Below are 12,755 nucleotides of genomic sequence, written 5' to 3'. Positions count from 1 at the left end.
AGACGACAATCTATTACGATTTATCTTTCTTATTGTTGCATTAATAAAAATATTTTTATTCGAAAAAAAAAAAAAAAAAAATCAACACCTCTTGGAGCGATCGGCGTCAAAATAGAACCAAAGCCTGTTTACATATGGATTCACATATATTCCAAATTTCAACCAGAACGTAGCATTACTTCTTGAGATAGGGCACTCAAAATGGAAAAAAAGAACGGGTGATTGCGCTACCCCCTTTTTAGCTGTTGACACAAAAATAAAATCAGTTCTTATACCCACTAAGGGCTACTTGCCGATAAATTTTTCTTTCATTCCGTTCATTATTTCTTGAGATACAGCAGTCACAATTGACGACAAAAAACGTTCTATAGCTCAACCCCCGTTCGAGTTATTGACACCAAAATTGAATCAGCACCTGTTCCTGTTAATACCAACATAAGGACCAAATTTTGTTTGATTCCGCCAGTAACTTCCTGAGGAATAGCAAGCACGCGTAACTCGAAAAACGTCCCATTGCTCCACCCCCCTTTTACGAATTCGCGCCAAAAACGACGGTCTGTAGATCCTACAACAGGTGGGAATTACTTTAACACTATCTTCAAGCCCTACTTCAAAATTCATCATCATTGTTGAAAGCAAATTTCGGACGTTGATGACAAGGCACCATTTTGAGGTATTTCTCATTGTAAGAAGACTCACGTGTGACCCAAGCAGACTAAAAATTGCCGTCCATGGGTACACATGGTTATGTGTCCTTGGGTACAAAGGTACACCATTTTGATTTTGCAAGCCAGTCACATCGACAGTACCACAGTTTTACAACATTAAAAATCTGAAACAAATCCTTCAAAATATAGGGAATCATGATACCTAAAACAAAAATGAATAATAAAATCCATGACGGATGAAAAAAAAAGAAATTGCTCATGTTTTTTTATTTAGATCCTACTAAAACGAAAAAAATGTGATAGAATCTTAAATGTTCGTTTGATGGCGTTAAAACTTCTTGGGGTACTGGAGAGAGCTGTGACATACACATTGAATCCCAAATAAGATCTCTCTCGATGATACCTGGAATTTCCCGACCAACGTCCGTAGGTACAACCGTCCGTGGGTACAACAGCTTCCCCTACTCTTTCTGAATTTACGCAGGTCGGTGATACTGTTATCAATGCGCGATACACCTTCTCTAATTGTCTAGAAGTCTTTCATCTTCAAATAATTTGGTCTCTTGCGTATTATTTTTTGGATAAATCCTTTTGTGTGTGTGTGTTTCTTTTGTATTGTGCGTATTATTATTATTATTTTATCTTAATCTATAGCTAGCTGTAATTTCTTTCCGAGAGATCATATTTTTGGAATATTAACATTATTTTCTCGTGAGCAGGAGAGTTTTGTGTTTGATTTTTATTCATAGCCCTTTGGTTTGAAATGAACGTTAAATTTGATTAAATTTAATCTTGTTAGTTTCTCTTATTCGCTTTCACGTTCTTTTCAAAATTCTTTACAATTACAAGTATGTAATTATCTGAAAAATATGTTTCAAAGAATTATGCTTAACCTCTATGCAAATTTTCAGGGTGCTAAATTTTTTCTTGCTTCTAAATATTATCATGCCAAGTATAAAAAGAGACAACAAACCAATACCGGCGACAACAAATTTCCATATGTTTTACAAACAAGGAAAAGTTTTTTGCCAAAACTCAGTACAATTGAGACTGTTTTTAAAGAAAATACCATAAAGTATTGCTACAATTGATGGTTGGAATAAATTACCCTCGGAATTAACTTTCACAAAAGGGAAGGTGAATGACCAGGAAAATTAAAAAAATAAATAAATAAAATGATAATAATAATAAATAAAAACATGGTGCACAAAAATGCGATTATCTCACCATCTAGTAATGAAAATATCATTTTGGAATCTTTCCGCAATTTTTGGTTCATGATATTATATTAGTTCGTGATTTTGAAGCCAAATTTTTACATATTGATTTTGGCTCTGTATCATAGAAAAAGAAATGCACATTTAAAATATATAAGTAGATTTTTAATAAGTGAAATTGAAAATTCCTTAATTAAAACTATTTATTACTTTCAACTAATACCGAAAATACTGGTATTTTACCTCAGCAAATACCGGTATTTCGAAATATCAAAATAGCTCGAAATAGCGGTATTCGGTATACTGTATGAATCTTTTGATAGGGTTCAATTTATTTAGTAGACCAGTTTCAGTTTTACTTGAACTTTTAATGTACTCACTCGCGTTTGCTATTTATTTGACAGAATATTTCAAACTTGAATGTAATCTTAAATACAACTTTTAATGTTTAATTTTGTTAGATATTCATGCTACATTTCAATGTAAATTCCTAAGAATCCATTTTATGTGTTTGGTAAATTTTAATGGCAGTTTTAATGTTGAATCCTTTATTTAGAAAATTATTTTGCAAGGCTACAGAATTTTTAACGCTACTTCAGATTTTTCAATTTGTTTTACGAGTTATTAAAATGTTAATAGAATTTTAATGTTATTATGATAAAAACGCAACTGTGGATTGTCGTCGGTTATGTTTGAAATTGAAGTATTAAAAACGTGATTGTAGGCCGTTCACAGGCAGTTTTTTGAAATTGAGCTTCTAGAAACTCTATTGTAGATGATTTTCGATAATGGGATTGAAGAAAGAAATTCAGGGCTCTGCCGCAGAAATTGTTTTTAAATCGAGCCTTAAAAACAAAATTTATGACGGTCTTTAATGATGATAAGGGATTGTTCTTTTGAAAGCTTTTCGAAATTGGAGTCCTAAATACGCATACAGGTAATCACCAAAAATCGGTCACACACATACACAGAACTTGATATTTCCGGCAATGGTCAAAATGATTCATCTATTAAGCACACAAATTTGAGAATTGTTCGAGAATTCGAGATCAACTTTCAAAAAGATGGAGAAAAAAGGATCCAAAAATATCCATTCTCATCCTGACACACAAAATATTCGCTATTTGATTCCTGTAACAAGTTATGTTATTGAATATAGTAAGTACTTCAACAAATTGAAGGAGATTTCACTTCTAAGTGCACTGACTTTGAAAGTCAATAAATAATGTTGAAAATGAAGATACAGCTGAATCAAGAACACCAAATCATAAGAAAATGCCAAAGGATTCATTAACGTTTGGACAAGTTTTGCTAGTTGAATGGGAGGGAAAGAAATTAACAAAGAGCAATGTTGTACAGGTACTTCATATAGAAGAAGAAATAGAAGTATCTTGCTTGAAAATGCGTAATAATGTGGGAATGATCTTCGCGTTTGCTGAGAAGAAAGATGAATGTTCTATGGATTATGATAAAATTATTGAGTATTTAAAGAATTCAGAATTGTAACAGATAGCTCAGGCATTAGATATCATTGTTTCAAACTGCTGTATTAGTTGAATAAACGTTTGTAAGTTGAATTTCACCAAGTTTAACTGTTATGGACTTCTTGTCCTTCCGTTGCCCTTAACAAATACATAATTCATATGCTTAAAATAATTACTTTTTAAAACTTAAAGGTGAAATTGTAATGATTAAACACTCCCGTATGTGCCCTAATTTTTACAGAATTTTCCCTTTTATAGTTTGGCTGAACTTTTGGGAAGAGCATGATAGCGTGAAAATCATGTCGCAAAAATGTCCTTCCGTTACAGTTCTTTAAATTTGATTTTAAAAAAAAGTTACTAACAAAAAATTCTTGGGTTTGGCTTTTTTAGCAACTTACTGTGATGTGTATAAAAGTTTATGCATCAGTTTTTGGGAAAATATGTATTTTGATATGCTCACAGACAGAAATGAATCGATTTTTTTTTTTTTTTTGTAAAACTGTCCTTCCGTTACCGCTGGAATTCACCTTAACATATTTTTTCCCACATTTTTACCAAAATATTAGAAACATATTTCTAAATGCTAAAACTAGAGTCAAGATTTTAAAAATGGAGGGTTGTACTCCCCCCCCCCCCGCGGGGGTCTGCGGGTACGGCCTGCCTTCTCACTATACAGAATGACCCAGTGACCCCGTTTAACATGCGAGGCAGAACCTCTATTTTCACAACCGTTAGTGCTAAATGCATTATTCCAATTGCGAAATTGATCAAAATATCGGAAAGATGCGAACTCCGACGTTTTATATAATTCCAAGTCCTCTAAATTACATTTAAGAAAATTAAAGGCATGAAAAAACAATGCGAATAGAAAACCAATATTCATCGAGGTGTGAAACGCAGCGTTTTGTGACTTACACCACTTAAAAATACCTTTATATCAACTAATAATAGTTTTAAATTATATTTTTGCATAGAGTACGTTCTTTCAAAATGCATGAGCTTTTTTCGTACCATAGCATAACATTTATATTCATTTTTCAATTGCAACAAGAATTTTTTTTTTTTTTTTTTTTTTTTAACTTCGACAACCTGTAATCATTCTCCTGAAACCTGCGATAAGTTCCAAACTCCTATTCTGCACAGTCCCTGAGTTTTAAACTCGAATATCTGCAATGAGCTTTGATCGCAAATGTTTCAAATTTTTTGTGCTGGAATAATTTTTAATGGAGTTGTTTCCTTAAATGTAAGTTGAGGGACCTAGAGTCCGTATAAAATGTTTGATTTCGTATTTTTTCACAAGTTTTCTTTTTCGCTTCGAATTTTCAATTTCTTAACTTGAACCATATTTTAACCATTTTTGCAGTTGGAATCATGCGTCTTGGACTAACATTTGCGAAAATGGAGGTCTCTAGCAGATTGAACGGAAACACACGCTGTAGAAACGAATAGACAGTAGACACACTCCACTCCAAGCTTTTCTGTTTTGATAGAGCACAGCTGCACTCGACAAGTGTAAAAACTTACAAATACATTCATGAACATTCTATAATCTCTAGCAGTAGTGATTAAAAAATGTCTCCCTTTGATCGCAGCTGTTTTGGGAAGTGATACTTCGCTGGATATCTTGCGTGAAAGAGCAAAGGGGGCTTAAAAAGAGATAACTGATCGACTTTAAAAAAGCACCTCCTCCATTAATCTTTCCTTTTCGAATTTTCAACCACCTGAAGGTATGTATGCGGAAGATTTCTTATTTATTTCTCTCACTGAATGTTGGTAAAAAGTCTCAGTTTTTGGTTATTGATCTAAATTTAGAGCAAATTTAAATAAGACCCTTGGCATGTATAAGTGTTTAGTGAATCTCTTATGAAAATTTATTACTTAATATTAAATTGACAGTTCTTTTGCAATGCAATTTTTTCCAAATGGATACAAATTATAGAATTGTTTTAATGCAGATATTCGGATACTCCATAGACATCTTATAAAGAGATCCTATATACATAGACATCTTATAAAGAAATCTTATATCCACTGACATCTTATAAAGAGATCTTATATCAGTAGAGATCTCATTATAATACTCTTAATAAGAACTCTAGGATGGGATACTCTGAATCCAGGGTTGCTTAGCGTGAGTCATGACGCCATTAAAATTTTTGTTATAATTTTTTTTTTTTAACAAAGGATGCGCCATTGAAATTTTTACAATACACGTGCTTTAGGGTTTTTTTTTTCGTTTTTTTAGATAGAGAGGGGAGGGGCAACATGGTCAAAAAAAAAAAAAAAAAGAAGGAAAGAAAGAAAGAAAAGAAGGAAAGGAAAAAAAAAGGAAAAAAAGGGGGGGGGGGACTCCGAATAAGAGAAAGCGTAAGGATTAAGTAAAAATTAAGTATTTACTGTTGTGGCTTTCAAAATTCAGTTAATTGTTTTCTAGTTAGCGGTTTTGATTTTTTTTTCAACCCCTCCCCCTTTTTTCCCTTCTTCTTTTCCTCTTTTTCTCTTCCTTTACCTCCTTTTTCCTCCCCCCCTTTTTTAGGGAGGCGGGAGGGGCCCGGCTTCATAACTGACAAGGGGCCCACCTTGGCTCTCTGGGCCCTGGCGTCATCTGTCTTGAGGCAATGGGCACCCTCCCCCTGTTGGAGTTATTTCGCAGAAACTATTAAAATTTTAAAAGAATCTAGCAGTACAAAACTAGCATCTTATACTTTTTCACACCTCTTTCGATTCTTTTAAATCGTTACTTTGTCAATTATTATTTAGACTTTTTTATTTATTTATTTATTTATTTATTGTAGTTGCGTGATACATTTTGACGGGGAAAAGTTTTCCTGATTTTCTCCCAATTAGTTCTTACCTTAGTGATTTAGCATCAAGAAGAGACTGTAAAAAAAAAAAAAAAAAGGAGCAAATTGTCTGTCAAAAGAGTTACTTAAGTAGATTTATGGAGGGAAATAACATAAGTTACGGAATTGAGATAAAGTGTAACAACATTATTAGTAAACTAAAAACAATATAGCAGGGGTTCTCAAACTTTTCCGACTCGCGGCACCCTTTAAAGAATTAAAGTTTTTTCGCGGCACCCCAGTCTATCTCTACTATATACATACAAACACAGTGCTGGTAAAAAAAATGCATCACCCTCGCACTTTCACAACAATGGGATTATGTGAGAAGTTTCTGTCGACCGATTAACGATGAATGTATGTGAAATTCTGCAAAACTTATGAAATAAACATTTAACAGCAGGAATCTGATAATTGTTTACGTAGATCGGGGTTGTTTCCGGGCCACGGCAAACTGCTGACCACATGCTCATTTTTCCATTTCTGAACCTGCGTGTGAGTTTAGAGAAAAAAACATTACTTAAACCCATGTCAATTTGAGTCTAATGGCTGGGGTTTTTAAATTGTTACTTACCAGTTTTGCCCTATGGAACGGAGCAGAATCATCCTGGAAAATGACGTTTGGAACTGAAGTAAGGTGATCCCGGATAATAGGAAGCAATTTCTCCTCCAAAATGCCAATATAGACCTGAGCGTTTACTGTTCCTTGCACAAAGTGAAGCTCACCAACTCCTTGATCAGAAATACATCCCCAAATCATCTGGGATACAGGATGCTTGACTGTATGTTGAATTCAGTCGGGATGATATTCCTATCATTTGCGGCGCGGAGGATGCAATTTTTTTACCACCACTGTATCAAAATTCGTTCCGAGGTTTGGAAGCATTGTTGAAACAAATATATTACAAATACAGCAACAACGCTACCCTTAATTGGAGAACAAAACTGCACAACTTTAATTGCGAAATTGCCGATGTATGGATCTTTAGTATTGCGGCAGATATCGTCTAAAGTCTATTCTTGTTTCACTCGCTGTAAAATGTCACGATCAATCTTAGAAAATGCTGTTGCAACCGCATTTTCAAAGATTGATCTTGCAAAACCCGTGAAACTTGCAAAATCTGAAACTTGCAAAACCCGTGACCCTTGAACTCACAATCTCACAATAAAAAAAAAAAATTTAAAAAAAATCGCTTGGAGTTAGGTCCAAAGAGCACGGTGACGACGAAAGAAGGTGATTGTCGCCATCAAAACATCGTCAAATCCAAACTAGGACGCTCGTTATTGAGAAAATGGGAAACGGCTGTCAGATAGTGGAGGTGCTCCATCTTGTTGGAAAATGTACGACCATTGATCGTGACATGTTACAGCGAGTGATAGAAGAACTGGTATTAACACCTGGTATCTGCCGCATTGCGAAAGTTTCATGTTTTGAACATTTAGGAAACAAAACTTGTACAGTTTCATTCTCCAGTAAAGGCACAGTTACTGCTATATTAGTAATATGCTTCTTTAATAAGACTTCCAAGTTCTGGAGGGAATTGCCACTAAAGCCAGATACTTCGCGCCACCCCTCTCCAATTCTTGCGGCCCCAGTTTGAGAACCCTGCAATAATGAATGCGTCGAACGCTTTCATAAAACTTCAGATTTGAAGTTTTTATCTGCATTTTCGTCAACAGAAATAATGCTAAATGAACAATCTACTATTTCTTAGATTTAATGATGAAATATAGTACTGCTTTATTCGATAGTTTAAAAAAAGGAAGGAAAAGATGAACCCAGCAAAATGCTGGAGGAACCGGAGCAACCAAAATCTAGATACGTACTTCAATAACTTGGAAACTCAGAGATATAGAGTACAGAGTGGTAAATAAGTTTTTCGATGTGTGTACCTTCCATACATTTTTTTTATAGCGTAGTATTTCCAATTCTTTAAACCTAAGTTTGTCATTGTATTCATAGAATCAAAAGAAAAGGAAACGGTTGCGTGCAACATGCGTACGCGAGCAAGAAATTATCGTTTATTCCACGAACTTCGATAAGTTAATAGCGGTGCCCACTCATCCCGAAAGAGATGACACATTACTCTCAAGTACTATATAGACCCCCCAAGGGAAAAATGCCCTAAAAATTTCAATGACGTAGTTTGTGCTATGACTCCGCTCGAAAACATACTAAGGAAATTATACAGTGTGTGCACACAAAAATTAGTTTTTTAGTAGAGTGGTCACTGATTAAATTGTCAGAGATTTAATCAATCGCAATGCTTAGAGAATCACAAACGGAACTCGAAAACTGAAATTAAAAGAATGAAATAGAGGATTTGATGAATTAAAACTTAAAATAAAATGTGGCTTTGGAGACAAAATATTGAAAAGAAGTAATTGTAAGTAAATACCTTGACTAAAGCAGAAAATAAATATATATACACCAAAATCTCACCAAATCAGGAAGAGATGAACAATTTTAAAACTTTATTCTCTAATTTAAAGATAAAATATAAATAGTTTTAAAAAGTGTTACCGGACCTTTAAGCAATAAGATTGTCCAATCTTGACAGGTTTTCTCGCAATACTACATTCTTCTTAAATTTAAATTGTAGTCGAATCTCAAAAAAAAAAAAAAAAAAAAAGACCAACTATCATTAACGTAACAAAAAACATAAATTAAAACATTTCGGTCTACAGAGTGAATTGTAACTATAAATGGTTCTTGCTAGTATCAGGATTAGCGATTTCTTTCTAAATCTGAACTAAGATTATTTTAGTTTTAAATCAGGGTTTGCCATACACCTGGAGATATTTTCATCGCCAAAAGAAAGATTTAACAGATCCTTCTCTGGATCGTTAAATATATTTAGCTACCGTGCTAAGGTAGTCTCAGCTTGTACGAGAGGTTTACTACCTCCAGCCTTGTTACCAAGCGCGGACCCAGGGAGAAGGGGAGGGGAGGTCATTGTCCTCTGAAAGGATCCAAAGATAAACTAAAACTGCATTCGGGGGACTGTAAATTTTGATAAATGGCCCACAATTTGGATTTGAATAATTACATTTACGAATTCCTCAGTTTCTGTGGTAACATTTTAATGATGGCCTCCTTCAAAACCAGAAACTGGACCCGCACCTGTCTGTTTCAGCTATTCCAGACTGGTGATTCCTCAAACAAAGATGAAGCTGCAGCCAATGGATGCTGTAACGAGTTTGATGCTTGCTTGTAACACTTTTAATTATCCTTTTTAATCATAACCTCAGTTGGTACTCCTATAATTTTCTATTCAAAATGTGAAGGAAGTCTTGTCTTCTCTAGGATTATTGTTAACCGAAGGTCTTGTAACCCTGCAATTATGAGGAGCTTCTGTATTTTAGTCGTCACGTTCTGCTTGGCTGGAATCGCTCTGGCTTTGACAGAATGCGAAGAACACCGTCAGCGAGAACAGCAATCTAACACCAAAGTCAAGCTGGTGCCCGAATGTGATGAGAATGGAGACTACAAACCTTTGCAGTGTTTCCAGGGTTCCCCCTTCTGCATGTGCTGGAGGAAGGATGGAAGTCACATCACGGAGCCATCACGTAAACTCAAATCATGTGGATGCATCGTCCACCGTGACGAAGCAGTCTCCAGGCGTAAGTACTATCAGTTTATAAAAAGACATATTCATTGACTTGCTTGAAACTGAAACAAAAGGAATAAGTCATGCATTTGAATGGAACAGTTGCTGACTCAAGTGCATTAGGGTACCTCGAATTGGGGGGGGGGGGGGGATTTCTCACTCAAATTTTCCAATTTAACTCCAATTTACCATTTGATACTAAGTACGAGTGTTCACATTGTTCACACATCACCACCAAATTCCTCTTTCTGTTTAAAATCTATGAGTCGATTTAGAGATGTGACATGGAGAAGAATCTTGCTGAAAGATAAAATGTGTTACTAAATGTGTAACTGCTGTGCCTCAGATGAAGTATCATGCAGTATTATTGATAAACAGCAGAAGTCACGCGTTGTTTTATTTTTAAGCCCAATTCCAGCAGCCCTCATGCACCCGCAAACCAAGAAGGATGGTCAAAGGGGAGAGAATGTCTTGCACAAGGTTTCGCATACGCTTTTCTTTTTAAACGTCAAACACTTTTTTTGTTCACAGATATTTCAAAAAAAAAAAAAGATTTATCACTGAATATAATACTTTTCCAACCTTGTTGCCCCTGTTTAAGCTTCTCTTTGCTCCAGGAGAGTTGTGCACGTTTTATCTTTGGTATAACTTCGTAGATCCGCATTTAAAACTGCAGTTTATGCAACCGTCCAAGCGTAGTTGATGCGAATAAGATAACTATACAATCTACCCTACACTTATGGACGTAAGAAGCATCAATTATTTTCGACAATTTAATTTGGGTTCATCTCTGCCAGGTGTTACAAATTTTCTACCTCGTTTACTTCGGTTAAGGGTAACAGGCATGCAAATATAATCGCTACTTTTTAAAATTTACATTGAATGAATATATTATTCTAATTTTTTGACCCATATAAAAAGTCTGTCTATTATTCCAATGTGTTAATGATACATAAATTGTTAAAAGTTGTTTAAATTGATTTACCCATTCATGAATAATGAGTTTTAGTCTTTTTATTTTGCATGCGTTCATTTTTCCCGACTCAGGGACAAGTTTTGTTCAAACAGTTCTGATATTCTATTTTTTGAATTTAAGTTGTATACTACTGTCTAAAACTAATTTAAAGCAAATTTGTAGAATTTACTTGATTAAAATAGTAGTAATTTCTTCAATTTCATATTATTGTTTTCGGAAAATGACGGTTACGGAGGGGGCGGTCGCCCCCTAGTAAATCTGCCACTGGTTGATATTTCCTATTATTACACATAATAGTTCTTTTAATAGACAGAGTTTAAAATACCCAGAATATAGTGTAAATATATTGCTCATTTGGAAGGAAGAGTGCCACAATACAAAGAAATGAAATTTTACAGGAGAAGCGTTAGAAGTTTAACTCTTCAGAAAATTTGCTGTACGAAAAGTAAATTTTGCTGAGCTCTCCAGTGAAAATTAGAACAAAAAAAAAATCTAATTATTTTCCAAAGATAACGTCATTTGAAGCCCTTTAAGCGAAAAAAAAAAAGGAAGAAAATTAAAATTTCGTACTGCAGCACTCTTCTTCTAAATGAACGATATACGCAAAATAGTCACACCCGTGCAAATGTATTAAGCAGACTATTACTGTCCAAAGCCCTCCAATAAGTCCTGAAATTAACAACCTTAAAGAAGACCCCAAACAAGGTTAGCATGTATTAAAAGAGTTTGAAGTAATGATTTTCCCGTTGACCGATTTTACACATAGTATTTGGACCAGGCACATCATCTCCCATTCCAGTCATGGTGTGCAGGCAGGCCAACTAGGCCGTGGTCTAGGGCCCCGCAATTTCTATTGGCCTCAAACCCCAAATGACTAACAATTTTTAGTTATAGTCTATTATCTAAAAAGGGGGGGGGGGGCTTTCACCTTTACTTCCATCTGGCTCTGTATTCTGTACCCTACATCCTTACAAGTATTTTTAGCAAATTGTTGTGTACTACAGCAATCCTGGTTTTTCCTTGATTGATTGTGCAAACAACTATGGAGAGCGTTAAAAAAATGTTTGACTTAGGGCCTCTAAATATTTAAATCATGCTCTGATTCCAATAGATTAATTTCCAACAGCTGAATTGTATTTCCTCCACTCCAGACTACACACAAATATTTTTTACAGTTTGAAAGTTAGTTTGTACCTAGGAACTTTCAAAAAGATTTTTCTCTCTTATTTCAACAGATCTAATCGGCAACTACCATCCCCAATGTGAAGAAGATGGCACATACAGTCGCACGCAATGTCACGGTAGCGTTGGATACTGCTGGTGTGTGGATGAGCACGGAAACAAAGTAAACAAGAGTCTCAATGATTGTTGAGAAGTAACACTAAAGCTGCAATAAAACATTTTTTTTCAAATGTGTCGTTGTTGGATTTATTATGGGTATCAAACTGCTCAAATTTTCAGAAAAAAAAAACAACTTTAGAATCGGGTGAATTAAAGCGGGGTCTAAACTTGAACTTGTTCTTCAAGAGCAATAACAAATATCAGTCACTTAGCAAGATTTTACTGCCATGGGAGGGGGGGGGGGCAGAGACTACAAATTTAATAAAAGAAACAGGTAGCAATCAGCATGGATTAAAGTCTTCTCTAAAATTCAGATGCAATATTTTGATAAAGGACCATACACAAAGTACAATATGCAGAAAAGTTGAATTTCAATTGGAAACGCCTTTTACTCTTTCATAAAAAAAGTTTTGTGAGCTAAAAGTAGCGTAGAATCAGGGCCATATGTGGGGGGGGATGGAGGTTTATAGGGTTCAAACCCCATCCAAAACTTTTTTAAACTATTGAAAAAACGCCTTTTTACTATACTTTTTTTTTGCTTAACTTTTTTTTTTTTTGAATTTTATTTCAAGAAACGAGATTACAATTATTGAAAACTGATGGGTAGGCTCAGAA

The 12,755-nt window shown here is 34.8% G+C and overlaps 1 protein-coding gene across 2 annotated transcripts; it reads left to right on the top strand.

Annotated features, from left to right (window-relative positions):
* The first annotated feature begins 4,944 nt into the window (after positions 1-4,944).
* On the top strand, positions 4,945-12,207 carry LOC129229963 (U24-ctenitoxin-Pn1a-like). Of its 2 annotated transcripts, none has more exons than XM_054864346.1 (3): positions 4,945-5,096; positions 9,520-9,836; positions 12,035-12,207. In XM_054864346.1, the coding sequence occupies exons 2-3, from the start codon at positions 9,557-9,559 to the stop codon at positions 12,169-12,171; spliced, it is 417 nt and encodes a 138-aa protein (XP_054720321.1). In that variant the 5' UTR covers positions 4,945-5,096; positions 9,520-9,556; the 3' UTR covers positions 12,172-12,207. The 2 variants fall into 2 exon arrangements, with proteins under 2 accessions (XP_054720321.1, XP_054720320.1); XM_054864345.1 differs by lacking the exon at positions 4,945-5,096 and adding an exon at positions 9,266-9,426.
* The last annotated feature ends 548 nt before the right edge of the window (positions 12,208-12,755 follow it).

Source organism: Uloborus diversus, chromosome 9 (genome assembly GCF_026930045.1).
Source record: "Uloborus diversus isolate 005 chromosome 9, Udiv.v.3.1, whole genome shotgun sequence".
Lineage (NCBI taxonomy): Eukaryota > Metazoa > Arthropoda > Arachnida > Araneae > Uloboridae > Uloborus > Uloborus diversus.
This window is presented reverse-complemented; position numbering and strand designations above follow the sequence as displayed.